Source organism: Argiope bruennichi, chromosome 7 (genome assembly GCF_947563725.1).
Source record: "Argiope bruennichi chromosome 7, qqArgBrue1.1, whole genome shotgun sequence".
Taxonomy (NCBI): Eukaryota; Metazoa; Arthropoda; class Arachnida; order Araneae; family Araneidae; genus Argiope; species Argiope bruennichi.
In genome coordinates, this window is record NC_079157.1 from 116542475 (window position 1) to 116557198 (window position 14724).

General features: G+C 29.6%; 1 protein-coding gene across 5 annotated transcripts in view; it reads left to right on the plus strand.

Annotated features, from left to right (window-relative positions):
* The window catches only part of LOC129976521 (fatty-acid amide hydrolase 2-like), a 39545-nt gene that overhangs the window by 14352 nt on the left and 10469 nt on the right, over positions 1–14724 (plus strand). For 2 of the 5 annotated variants that reach the window (XM_056090127.1, XM_056090128.1), the window contains exon 2: positions 12523–12728. In XM_056090127.1, coding sequence (XP_055946102.1) covers positions 12558–12728 — 171 coding nt within the window. In that variant the 5' untranslated portion in view covers positions 12523–12557. Of the gene's footprint in view, positions 1–5331; positions 5419–11502; positions 11634–12111; positions 12134–12522; positions 12729–14724 lie in introns of those variants that run through there. The other 3 variants (XM_056090130.1, XM_056090129.1, XM_056090131.1) reach the window with 3 other exon arrangements.

Here is a 14724-nt window from a genome sequence, read left to right on the forward strand (position 1 = left end):
TAACATCTTTATATTATCTTATTTAACATCTTACCAAATTTTGAACCAAATCCAACGAGGGATTGAGCGTCCATCGGTTTGTATTTTCAGCAGCATGTAATACGATAATTCAAACACACAATGACATAAATATATCAAATTTGGCATGTCATTTTGTGACTACAAGAAAAGTTTTGTGTGAAATTTTTGCTCCAATCGGTTGAGAAAAACGCGTCAGAAACACAAATTTGATTTTCGAATATTATTAACAGCTTGCCAGAAATTAATCGGCCAAAGGATGCGCGAAGAATTACGTGATAGATTCAGTAAAAATTCTAAATTCACTCCAAAAGTTAATATTTCGTAATTATTGTTCGCCAATGCCTTGTAAAGCCTTCTCTGCCTTACCCAAGGTCCACAGTTTTTTGCCGAAAGTGAGGGTGTAACACTTTTATTAAAGATTATATGAGAAAGTCTCAGGGAAACTTTTCCCCTCCGGTTATCTTCAGTATTTGCTAGTTTTTGGTAATAACATTCATAAATATGTGAAAAATTAACTTTATTTCAATTTTATTTCTATAGAGATATTATTTGATTTTTGAAATATATCTGCTTTGGAGTATTTGGGGGGCGGGGATGATGCCTTGAGACCGGAATGTTATAATATAACTTCTCATTTTATTTTTTATTAATATTTGAATCCTCGAGACCATGAATACAAAAACTCAAAAACATGGTGTAAAGACCATTTACCAAATTTTATCCGTCAGGCTCAAAGCATTTTTGAATTATCTTTGTCATAGACATAGACAGGTGACATAATTCCAAAATTGTGTTTTTCTAACTCAGTGAGATCTGAAATGTGGGATTCGTCTATATCTGAATTTCGAATTTTTTGAAGACTACAATGTTTTCTCTGTACGTCCTATGCGAGAAAATAAAAACCCAGCGACTTAGAAAAAAATATTTTGGCATATTACATTGTAACCAGAATTGTGAATATCAAATAATATTTCCAAATATATAATAATATTCCCAAATTATATAATAATTCCCAAATTATCAAATAATATTAATTATTATATATAGACTACTTATCTTTATTCTTTAACTAGCTGACCCGGCAAACGTTGTTCTGCCTTATAAATTATTTCTATTGAATATTTTGGCTGTTAACGAATGCACTGTAAGAGTGTGGGGTTGGGATCTATGACAGAAAGAGGAATGGAGCGCTGTAGACGATGATCGCCGATAAAAAACAAAACACCAATCACCTGGCAACAACCGCTGTATTTAGAAGTTTAAATCGTCGACGTCCACATTTTTTGCTGCCAAAATGGCTCTTTCTGCCATCCACGCATAATTTATGTATTAAGTGCGTATATCAGGAAATATGCGGTCAATGAGAGCATTTTGCGAATCAACGATAGTGCAGAAGTTAGTGGGCAATTTTATGCATACAGTATTTTCATAGACAGCAACTCTTCCATCGCCGATATCTAACAATTGGTCCGAGAATGTGTCAGCAGATGGATCTTGTAGCATTTGGACACGCGTGTTTCTTTTTAGCTGGTCTTTTTCAACATTGCGTCACAGTGGCGATGATTTCAAGCAAGCGTTGATCTCCTCAGTGTACGGTGAACGTGGATAGGAACACCCGAATTACCAGCGTTATGAAATATACTTTACCTACAAATACCTTACCTCTCATACCTACAAAATACGCATAAAAAATTTCATGAAAATCGGTCGAGCCGTTTCGGAGGAGTTCGAACACAAACACCGTGACATGAGATTTTTATATTTTAGATTAATTTTTGATCCTGAAGCCTTAAGTACCTCATAACCATCAAAATATATATAACATACAGTGCGATTTGATGTATAGCAAATATATAATGATTTTATATATATCATTAACCATCGCGAGTCTTTACGTAGAGAGAAGGGAATACTTACTTGTATTGTCTTCCTTCTACAGTATACTCCCGATTATCCGCGGAATTGGGTGGCGCGGCCGCCGCGGATAATCCGAAAAAATCTAAAAACGGGTATAGCAAAAGAGAAAACAGTCATTCCAACTTTGAAAAATCGTTTTATGTACAATGAAACGTAAAATAAACAGCAGGAAATGTTTAACTAGCTCTTAATATTTTAGTATATCACTCAAAACTAACCTAAAATGCATTTTGTTCATGAAAACAGAAAAGTGCTATCTACTTACGAGAGGCCTCAAGGATACACAGAAAAATTAATACATATGTACTGTTTTAATACTGTAATGTATCATGTAATTACAAAAGCATAACTGTAAAACTACATCTTTTTGAAGAAATCAGTCATTTGTGTTTGCTTCTTGCTTTGGAAGCATTTTTCCTTTGCTTGGAAGCAAAAAAAAAAAAAAAAAAAAAAAAACTTAGTGCGGCAGGCGCGGATAATCCGCACCGCGGATAACCCGCCCGCGGATAATCGGGAGTCCACTGTATCAGCCTCAGTCATCGATTCCGAGTAAAAATAAAAACATGAGTACTTACAACGTTACTCACTAAGATACCTCACTCAAGATTCCCACTTTTATTTCATTGGAACTGTGTATAGAAAATTCTAAGAGAAACCATTCCCGTTACTTATTGTGCTGGTATGTTAAATCAAATTAAATATAGTCAGCATCTAGATTGTTTAAAATCAGGCTAAACTGTTACACTGAATAATAAAGTAAACAATATTTTAAAAAGTTACGGAATAAATTTTGTTCTTTGCTGGTCTGCCTTGACAGAATACAGGCGGGTGCTTGTGCACTGAAACTTGTGCCTGACGAAGATTTTATTTTTAATTTATCATTTTCATTTAATATCGATTGAATATTTATCAGGTGGAAAAAAAATTAAATTATCGCCGCAAAGATATGATTGAAAATTGTCATTTGTTTCTAGATACCGAAGTCATCCTATTTCATTTTGCGCTGCAATGTGTTAACAACTTAACTGATCTGATTGCATAAAATTTATGTTGTTTAATTTTTTAATTTAAAGTAAGTTATTTGTCGATTTTAAAAGTCTGCACAAATCACGTGTATCCCGTCTTAGGAAAGAATTTCTGGATCACGTATTAAAGTTCTTCAAAGTAAAGAATTCTTATAGCCTCTTAAAAATTCAAAGTCATGAAAGTATTCAAGAGAATCACAAAAATATTAATTTGATTATAGGATCCAAAACGTTAGTACGTAAGATTTTAGGAATATTAGTGAGTGTGTTGCAATTTTCTAATGAATTGCCCGGTTTTAAATACACTAGTTTTAATTTCCACAAACATAGCTACACTACAAAATGTACAAACACACATAGACAATTAGGTTAAAGTAAACAGTATGGTGGAGGGATTCCACCGTTTCCAGCCGAAAACATTCGGCGTTAGCGCAAGGGTTGCGCATAGGAAAAAGTCGACCTCAGGATGCAGGTCTCCCATTCAACTGCTTGTCTGTCTGTAAACACCACAAGAGGCTTCTGTAAAACGCCACAAGGGGGCGCTCTCTGCTCAAGGGGAAAAAGAGATGCTACAGTAGGGGATAACTTTTTTTGTAAATAACTTTAATAATTTTGCAAATTTTCTTTTGTAAGTCCAGTGTTTTCTCAAGCGTTAATCTAAAACTGCCTTTGATGTCTGAAAATAAAATTATTTAATTGGGTTGACAATTTTTATTTTCTCGTATACGTAGTGAAACTATTTTAATTGTCAAAAACTCTTAACTCGCAATTTCGACGAATATCCATGTTTCAAACCTCCCTCATTTCGACAAACATATTTTTGGAAAATGCCCATGTGCTCTCTTTGTCTGTGGCGAAGATCATTCAAAAATGCTTGAATTAGACGGGTGAAATTTGGTATGTAATCTTTACTCCAAATTTGTATATTTCTACCAAATTTTGAGTAAAATCTATCCAGCTGTTTCCAATATAAGTTAATGTGATGATTACAAAAAAATTATAGTAAAAAATACTTATTTCTCTTGGATTTCAAATAATAATATTTTACAGTATCAAATTTATTGTATTGATTCAATTAAAGAAAATACAAGAGGCCAAATGGAAATGAATTTTTATGAAATGTGTACTTAAATTTGTGACTGTTAAATTTGGAACTACAACCTTAAACTTGGCCAGTTAAGTTAGAAAATAAAAATGGGGAAATTGTACTTACTTATTACATTCTGTAATAATTATTTTCATATTTCTAAAAGTATTAAACTTTAAGGAATATTTCGTGTTTGTATTTTAGATGCTTAATAAAAAATATTAGAAGTGCATACTTAACTTTGGAATGTGACGTGACCTGGATATTTCACGTCACAGTATTGACATTCATATTGATAATGTGACGTATATGACCTGGATTTGTATGATGACCATTGTACAAATCCATATACAGCCTGGATATGTATATGGTGGATTTGTATAATGACCTGGATATTTCCAAAAGCGATATTCTTTCAGCAAATTGCTTAAGAATCTTCTTCGAACTTCACGTCATATTATTGACATTCATATGGATAATGTGACGTATATGGCATAGATTTGTATGATGACCATTACATAAATGCATACACTACCTGGATTTGTATAATGACCTGGACATTTCCAAAAGCAATATTCTTTCAGCAAATTGCTTAAGAATCTTTCTTCAGACTTCACGTCATATTATTGAATTCATATTCATCCAAAATCTCAGGATCAAATTTTTGACTAGTAGAATTTCAGTTGTTGAGATTAGTTAAAGAAACAAAATCAAAATGAATAATTGCCTTTTTAAAGGATCTTTTTAACCAGCAAAAAAGTTAAATTTAATTATAATGTATTAATTTACATGTCGTATATCATGCATTTATATTAAAATACCACTGCTTGAATATATCTACCAATTTCTTTTTGTAGTTTTTAGTCGTTGGAAAGATATTGTTAGTGCATTTTTTCCTCTACTCTAAGAAATTCGGATTGTTTATTTCATATACAGAAAAATAAATAAATAAAAATCTGATAAGAGCTATTTTTCAGCAGTTCCTTTTCCATTTTTTTAACCCCGATTTATACAACTCAACTCAATTGAATTCTGCAGTTTCTAGAACTAAAATCGCGCAATCTAATCATATTATCAATGCTTCCATTCTTAAATCCGAAATTCAAGAGCAAGAATAGCAAGGCGGCCGGTGGTTGATAAAATTCAGAGAGAACAAAGGTTAGGCAACACTGTTTGCATAGCCAAAGCCGAGGTCTATCGAAATCTATGTAGGCTCACGTGCGAGATACAATTTGTTGTCATAAAAGACAACCTTTGGACTGATTATCCGTGCCGGGTGACATCCCGGCAGTCAGTAACGGAATGACAGTTCGCAAATTCTTTGGACTGCATCGGTGCTTGTCTCTGTACAGTAAAAGAGAAGTGCAGGTAGGCAAATTGTATCATGTTTGTTTCTTATCCCTACAACGTTTGAGAATGAATACAAAACATTTCATAGCCCATCAGTTTTACGGATATTTAAAAAATATGTTCTTACTTTATTAAACAATTTTATTATTTGCTAATTCATAATAATAATAGCTTATAATTGGTAACACTTATTTTACCTATAACCGTTTATTAAAAGATCATTGCCAACTTGTTCTTCTGGCAACACTGTTTTTTTATTAAAGCACATTCTGAATGAATGTATGAATTTTAATCGTTTTAATAATATGCATCCTTATTTGATAGATTTCTTAGGAGACATTCCGGAAGCAAAAGTATTCTTGTTTCTTCATGGTATTGGTTTTAATCTTTGCATATGAAAAAAGAAATACTTTGATTAGATTTTTGTTAACAATTTTCTTTTGACTTTTATATGAAATATTATTTTAAAAATAATTAAATTCTAAAGTACCATAGGCTTCCCACAGAATGGCCACACCTCGCTTTTGCGCCATGAAAATCCAATCCAATCCTACTAAATACCTATTATATTGCGTTTGCTCTGAGTTTTAATTTCTTCATAGACATTCATTTATTTTATTCATACATGACATTATTTAATTTATTCATAGAATACACATCTAATTTACAAAAATATTGGCTAATTTTCTACATTGAATATAAATTTATTTTATATCTTTGTTTTGAATTTAAGATTTTACAGTTATCCTATTTCATACACTATAATAAGACATTTGAAACGAAAATACGATGAGTTTGAAGGAGAATATGTATATATGAACTTTCAAATGATGTACAAACCTTTACAATAAATATTCAAACAAGCAGCGACTGTATAGCGCAAGGTTGTAGCGAATTATGCTAATCCAGTCTTTGTTGTACAAGGTAATTTTCGTCTTCCCTATTCCTCGTGTGTGTGTGTGTGTGTGTGTGTGTGTGTGTGTGTGTGTGTGTGTGTGTGTGTGTGTGTGTGTGTGTGTGTGTGTGTGTGTGTGTGTGTGTGTGTGTGTGTGTGTGTGTGTGCTCGCGCGCGCGCGCTCGCGTGTGACACCTCATTTATTTACAATGCTCCTCAAATAATTGCGTGCTTGCATTAAATGCTTATTTTTTGCAAAATCTTTTTTACTTTTAAATTTTTAAGTGAAAGAAATTTTCGTTCACCTATATAAGCTAATAGTTTTTATAAATTTCTTTAAAAAATAATCTGAAATATCTCGGGCCGCGGTGGCTTGGTGGTAAGCCCTCGGCTACGAAAACGGAGTGTTTCAGGTTAGAGACCTAATTACGCCGAAGAACCATTATGTAAGGGATCAAGTGCATGTTAAATCCGTCGGGGCCAAACTTCCTCCCACTGATGTGGCGTGGAAGCTTGGAGACGGGGATGCCAGCTCAGGTGTCGTCCTTCTCATCTGACATTGGTTCAAAATTACTAGGTCCTTCCCAAAATAGCCCTAGTGCTGCTTTAAAATGGGACGTCATTATAACGGAAAAAAACCCCTGAAATATGTCAAAATGACGGTTTAGGAGTTTCTAGCGTTAAATCAAAATTTCGTATATCCTCGTGTTCAGCACCAGTGATATCTGTGCTTAATCTTATTAACCTCTTCGCATACAATGACTAGTTTTATTGTAGGTCACGGTCTTTCTCGAGAATCGAATTACTGAATTTTTAAATTGAGTAATTTAAAATGCAAAAATAAATTTAAAACGTTTCAATTTCTCCAATGCCCTTTTATTATTATTAAAGAAATTGAAATGATAATAAATGTCTCAAATAGAATGTGTTATCTAATTCGGAAATTAAGTAAATTCGTAAATCAAGAGGTTAAGCCGGCAACATGAGACTGCTTTTATTCGCTGTTTTTAGTTCAAGGTTTGCTCATAAGTCCAAATATTTCTGCAACGAGGCGAATTCCTGTTTACATGAAACGCTATTATATCATGCACAGATATATTATAATGTAATTAAGAAACTACCAACCAAAAAATAAAGCAGTTAAAGGAAAACAAAATAAATCCTAGTTATCGTTATTCACATAAAAATGTTTCTTTTGATACAATATTCTTTTAAATTTTACGAGAATCTTTTATTAAGATTAGAATGCAAGACGCAATGAAAGGTAAAATGTATATCGTGCAGCTACCACGTTTTTACAACATAAAAACAAGTTCATGAACTGATGACTCAGTTTTCTTACCAATTACTTTATGGAGCATGTTATATGTTCATGGGTATATAGCGTAGATCTTTGATAAAGAAATGCACATTTTGTCAAAGAAAAGTGATAATCTTTTAGATACTATGTTCAAAGCCCGAATACTTACTTTTTACTTCATCGTATACGAAAAATAGAGAAAGTATTATAATCGTCAAAAAATTCAAACTCCAGATTCTTTGATGATTTTTGACGAGCCTACTCGTTTCAGATCTCTGTGATTTCCAAAAACACATTTCTCGAAAATGTCTGTGACACAGATAATCTAAAAACGCTTTGAGCGAGATGAATGAAATTTGGTATATGGACTTCTCACCAAATTTCTAAATTTTTATCAAATTGTGAGCAAATTTTGTTCAGTCTGTCTGACTGTTCGAAGGCAAGTTAATACGATAGCTACAAAACGAAAAGAGCTAGATGGATACAATTCTGTAAGCAGATTTAATATCTATAGTGTAAACAGCTATCAATACACAAAATCACAATGAATTAAATAGTGTTTGAATCATAAGTTTTGTATCAATATTTTGTATGTTTGGTTCAAAAGGTTTGGAAAAACGCGTCTAAAATAAAAACACGATTTTTAGTTTAGATGCCCTGGATTAGTCGCCAAAAAACTCGCCAAAGATCTCAAGATAAATTCAGTAAGAATATTAAATTCACGCTAAGGATTAATATTTCGTAACTATTGTACGTCAAAGCATTTTCTGGAATAACAACCTTTATTAGACAATATGCGAGAAAGCTCTGAACAGGTCACTCCCGCTGTTTTTTTTTTTTTCCTCCTTTCTTTTCTTTTCTTTTTTTCTTTTTGAGGGGGGGGGGAAATGATTTTTCAAGGAAAATAACAATTTAGTTCAACATGACATCACTTTATCGATAATGCAATAATAACTTTCCAGAAGCTCCATCCTTTTTTTTAGGAAACTCTATTGTATAAAAAATCCTTTTTAATCACTTTTATTTAGCTTTCTTCGCGTTTTTACAGATTTAATATTGTAATTTAGTTTTAACACTTACATTTTCCTGTATTGGAGTTCTAATATTTTTCACACATATTCATTGCCGACGACATATTTTGAGATTTGTCATTAAATCGATTGATTTTAGTTAATTTTTGATTCTATATGAATCTAGTAGTTAATTTTAAAAGGAAATTTATTACTATGAAATATATTACAGAACAAAACAGTTAAAAATATAAAAAATATTTTTTAAAAAATAACCCTTTTTTTTAATATAGATACCCTCAGTTTATCTGTTGCTGGTAAATGGAGTGACCCTTTTCATTTCTTTCTTCCAACTTTTTTTTATGCACTCCACTTATATATATAAATTCATTACTTGTTTAATTTTTCATTCAATAAAACTAATAATGCCCTATACAGAAGAAAAATATTCACAAAACTGGAAATGATCTAATACATAACTAAAGCCATTATTATGCTATCCGTCAAGCGAACTTTTCTGTCCAAATGACTTCGTTTACGGCTTTCGCTATAGAAACGTTTTACCATATTTCATTTTGAGAGGTAGAAATTCATAAAAATTTCTTATATTGACACATTTAGCACCAAACTGGCTATATAAGTGATCATTGATTTTTAATTTTTGGAAACTATTTCAAAAAATAATTCATTGAGCTTAAAATTATTTGAATACTCAGAATCTTGAAAATATCTGATATTCCTGTCGTATGTGTATAAAGAATAACCCAAAACTGAGTAATTATTAGTATGTCTAATAATTGCAAAATGAAGAGTGAAAAAATCAATTTAAAAAAATCTAAAATAGAAGCAATTCATGGCAAAAAAATTAATCGTTTTCATTTTATTTATGTTAAATTTTTGTAAGTATTTAATATCGAATTCTCCGGAGCAAACATAGGCTACTTTATTTCATTTAATATAAAAACGATAGTATAATTAATAGTAATTATTTCATATTTTCAATAAAAGCTTATTTATATTCTAATATAAAGTAAAATATTTATTCTTAAATATGCTTAATTAATTATTAATACGCTTAATAATTTTTATTTATTTAATTATTCTGAAGTATATACTTCCCAATAACAAAATTAATAATTATCAACTTATAAACAATTTTTAGATTCCTTTTATCTTATTTTTATTTGTAAATTAATTTCAGTGTGTATAAACTTACTAAACTAAAATTAACTTCACAAAGTTAATATGCAAAAATATTCGGATTTTAAAAATAATTCAAGTGTGCATTCAGGTGCCTGTCAGAGACACTGGACTTCATGAAAAACTCATATAAGACCTTTAAAAAATATCTGAACATCACTTTACATTATGTGAAGGATATAAAAGTTTATTTCAGGTGGTATTCCAAATGACAGATTCATTTTCCCAGACTTCAAACCCAGTTATTTTAAAGAAAATATTTTCTCACGAACTATAAATTTGAATAGTGGTATGAAAAATGAGTTTTTCTTTTCAATGATATGTCTGTAGTCATTAGCAGTGTATCTACAGAGAACATTTGTTCCCCTGTATTCATTTGACCATTTCGCAGATAAAAATCCTTCATTACCAATGTTCCTTAGTTTCTCCTTTACATTTTCGTTCTAAGCTGTTCTGTATCGTTTGAGATTACTCATCAGCTTTGTAAAATCACCATTTTATCGCGACAGTCAGAGCATATAAATAGAAGAAATCTCATTAAATAATTAAATATTCTAAACTTCTAGATCACATTATTGTAGAAAAATTTTTAGTAAGAAAGAAAAGAAGTAAAGAAGAAGTAAAGCTATTCAAACCATTGGAAAACGAAGAAACAATCCGAACCATTTTTTTTTTTCAACTTTATTTCCTTTAAAAAAAAAAAAAAAAAAAAAAAAAAAAAAAAAAAATTACGTGCTTTGCATAAGGTAATGTTCTTCATATCATTATCGTATTGGATAATATTTGGCAATAAATATTTAATGAAATTACTTTTCTACAATTGTATAAGCTCATTAGATTCTAGAAAAGAAATAAAATAGCCCAAACTTTTGATATAGTGTAATGTTTCATTATTTTTATTTACTTTCAAAGTAATTTCTTTTTCTTTTAAATTCATGAGTTTAGTAAAAAAAATTTATTTTTAGTATAACAAGCAAAAGTTTAAATCAGTGTTCTTTTCTCATTTTTTTAAATCTTGGCAATGTTTGGAGATAACTGAATTATTAAATAATGAAATGCAATTAATTTTAATTAGAAAAAAGTTTAATAAAATTTAAAAGAACTAAACTAAAAGTATTTAAAGATACGTGAAACTGCTGTTAAAGCGAGAAGATGAATGATCAAGAGCATTTTTTTATCACCACAAATTGACGCCAAGAATAAATTAAACTCCAGACACCAGATGGATTTTTTTTATTCCAAATGGATTTTCTATATCAAAACTTGTTTCTATAGAGATCGTCGTAAGCCAAGACACTTGGAAGGGAAGAGCTCTCTTGACAGTACATCATAAATTAATCATAACAAGAACCAATAAATCACGGGTAAAAGCTGGTAGTTTGGATTAGCGAACGTATAACGCCGTTTGGTCTGACTTTGATAGAACTAACTAGTAAATACACAATGCGTTTCAAACTTTCAATATCTATAAATGTTCGATAACAGATGACCAGTTATACATAATAAAGTGTTATCTCATATGTTATAATTCATAGAGTTTATATTTGTTTAATGAAATTATTCTGCAACTTGGCTAATGATTTTTTAATTATTGCCCAATCGGAAATTCGCCATCACTTCTATGATGCTTCTAGTATAATTCTATCTCTTATCCCTCCTCTGACTTTGAACGAACAACATCAACCCAATAATGTTCTTTTTCACTATCCGTGGCCGTAACTGTGAAGCGTCGTCCGCTAATATTTAGTTCGTTTCGAAATGTCTTCTTGTACGGTTCGTATTTTTAAATAGAATAAGAAAGGAAGGAAAAAGGAACTCAGTAAAGAAGGTAATTATATAAAAAATAGTTGTTTACTTAATTTCTTTACATGTTCCCGTGCGAAATTAATTCTTTTGATGTTGCGATATTACATTAGTTAAATTTGGGTGCGCCTGCCGGCATGTGTTAATACGGAAGCAAAAATCTGAAAGTATACAGAAGCAGAAATCTTTTTTTATTCTTAAACATTTGTCCATCATCATTTCAGTTACTTTACTATATTCATTTGTGCATGTAAAGTACAATTTTAGTTCATTACTTGAAATAATAAATTTTCTTATCGCACGAAAACTTTCGTAACAAAAGAAATTATTCCTGTTAAATGCCAATTGTTTACATTACTTTGTAAATAGAAGAAATTGTTCTAGGAAATATTGGTACATTTTATGTGGTAACTTCATACCATTAGCGAACTTTTATTACGAAAATGCCTATTATCGGGCGATCTTTAACGATTAATCCCTTGCAGACGGTTAATACACGGTTTTTTAAAACTTTTTTGCAAACAAGTAATTATGATTAATGTCTAACTATGTAATTGTCACCATATAAACTATAAGGAAACCTATATTTTGTTCTTATATTGGAATTTTTGTTTATTTATTCCACTATTTAGTTTTTAAAGTTCTCATCCCATTAAGTGTCTATTGAATTGCAAATTCTTAAAAGAATATCTCATATGGAATTTTCATTTTTATTGTATTGATTGTTTGTAATGCATATATATAGTTTTGAATTTGCTAAATTGTTATAAGAAACATATTAACTAAATCTTTTGCATTGTAATACTATCCAAGAATTAAAAATTGAGTAAATAATTACTCAATTTTTAATTTTTGTAATTGAATTATTAGATTATTAAAAAATTTGGTTTCCTTATGAATAAATATATTTTCAGGTTTCAATGCTATGAAATTTATATAAACAAGAAAGATGAAATTATTCTGGAAAGCATTTAGTGTATTTCATCGACTTTTTGATATTGTTGTGCATTTTTTGTTCAAAATCACATATTTTGGAAAGAGGGATGAATTGCCTCCAATCAATAATCTACTGCTTCTTGAACCAGCTACTAATTTAGCCACAAAAATCAGAAGAAAGAAGGTAACTTTTTTTATGGAGAAATCTTTATTTTGTATTGCATAAAAAGAATTAGTAGAGATTTTATTGACCCTCTTAATAAATTCAGTTACAAAGAAAAATTGCATATTTCTCAGCAAACTTGTACATATTTTGACAACTACTGTTTTAACAAAACAATATATTTCACTTTAACAATTATATAGACAATAATTTCTATTAAAACAAAGAAAAATGCAGAAACTATTGATTATTATTAGATTAAATTATTATTAATTATTAGATGAAATCTGTTTTTTAATATATATATATATATATATTCAAAATTATATATATATTCAAAGAATTGTTACAGTTTAAATAATAATTGCAATAGTGTTAAATAATTTAAATTATAGATTTTAAAATGAAAATTTTTCTCTAATGTATATCTAGAATATGTTATATTGGTAATAATATGTATGATACTTGCATATTAATCACATGCTATTAGCAAACTTAGTAGTAACTGCATGCCATTGGAATGTGGTCAGTATATAAATATATTCATGCTGAAAGCAGATAGAAAAAATTAATTGATTGCATATTTAGTGAAGGATGCTGCAAGTCTTTTCATATATAGTTACTTGGGTTCAATTCGATTTTAACAGCAACTAAAAATTGCCGATAAAATTTTTTTTTGCCAAATAATAAAAATATACTCAAGTGCATTATTATTTATGATGACAAATTTTGTGAGTGCAATTCACATGCTGTATAGTTTGACAATTGAGACAATTGAAATCACCATATTAGTAAAAAAATTTCTTGATCGCTGTTACACCAACAGGTTTCATTACTTGCATTTGCATTGATTAATTGATAGATGTTATACAAACAAGTTTATTGACTATGTTTGTCGGTGACATGCAATTCCACCTGATGGAAAGTTACAAAATGAGTTTCATGAATTTAAACAACTTCTAAGTTAAATATAGATTCTTATTGTACATTATATTAATATTTAACATTATATGTTCATCAATTACTTTTTTAAACATTAGGATCTGTTTGATTCTTTAATTAGGTACAGTAATAATATGTGAAACAAAATATGATATATAAGAAAAAATTGTGATATATTATAAATTTGTTTTGTCACTGACCCATATTGTAAGTTTGAGTTCTCATTAATTATAAATGATAAGTTTGAGTTTTCACATCAATTTATAAAATATATTTGGAGTAAATTTTAAATAAATGTTAGCTCTTTTAACAGAGTCTTGCAATGCTTGTAAAATTTGTTTTTTATTGAACATTCTGATATGTCATTCCAGTAATGAATGTTTCTAAGTTTTTGAATATAATTTCATTCTAAGATTGATTATAAGTGTTTTCTTTTTTTAATAAAATATTTTGTTTCAATAGTAAATACAAGGGAATTTGAATGTGAAATTTCTTATTCTTTTACTTCTTGTATTTTATTGATTTGCATTCTCTGCTTATTTTTGAAAATAAGAGAAAATAAATAAAAGAAATATTTTTCTTTAATTTATGTAAATTCTTTTAATAGATGCAAAAGTTTTATCTTGGAGTATTGAGGAATTGTTTTAAAACCAAGGGAAGTTAATTAAAAAAAAAAAATTCCTTTGTCACATACATTTAAATATTGTGGCTGAAAGCTTTATTTCAAAAATAAAATCCAAATTGGAAACAGTGGAAAAGGCAATAGCATATCTGCAGGAAATAAACTGATGTTATTTTGTTAGACTCAATATCTTTACATAACAACATTTTCTTAAAGTATTACATTTGTTTGTTGATTTTAGCCATCAAAACTTCTTTATTGTATCATTTGTACAGAATGAAATGTATATTTTTTAATCAAGTTAATATGATGTAAAAAATTATAAGCAACCACTTTTTTGGGAATGACATAACTTTATTGAGTAGCAAAATTTCAAGTGTCTGCAATATTAAGGAGACACTGAGCTAAGGAGTCACAATTGATTGCATAAATATTTGGCGAGATCCTCTCATT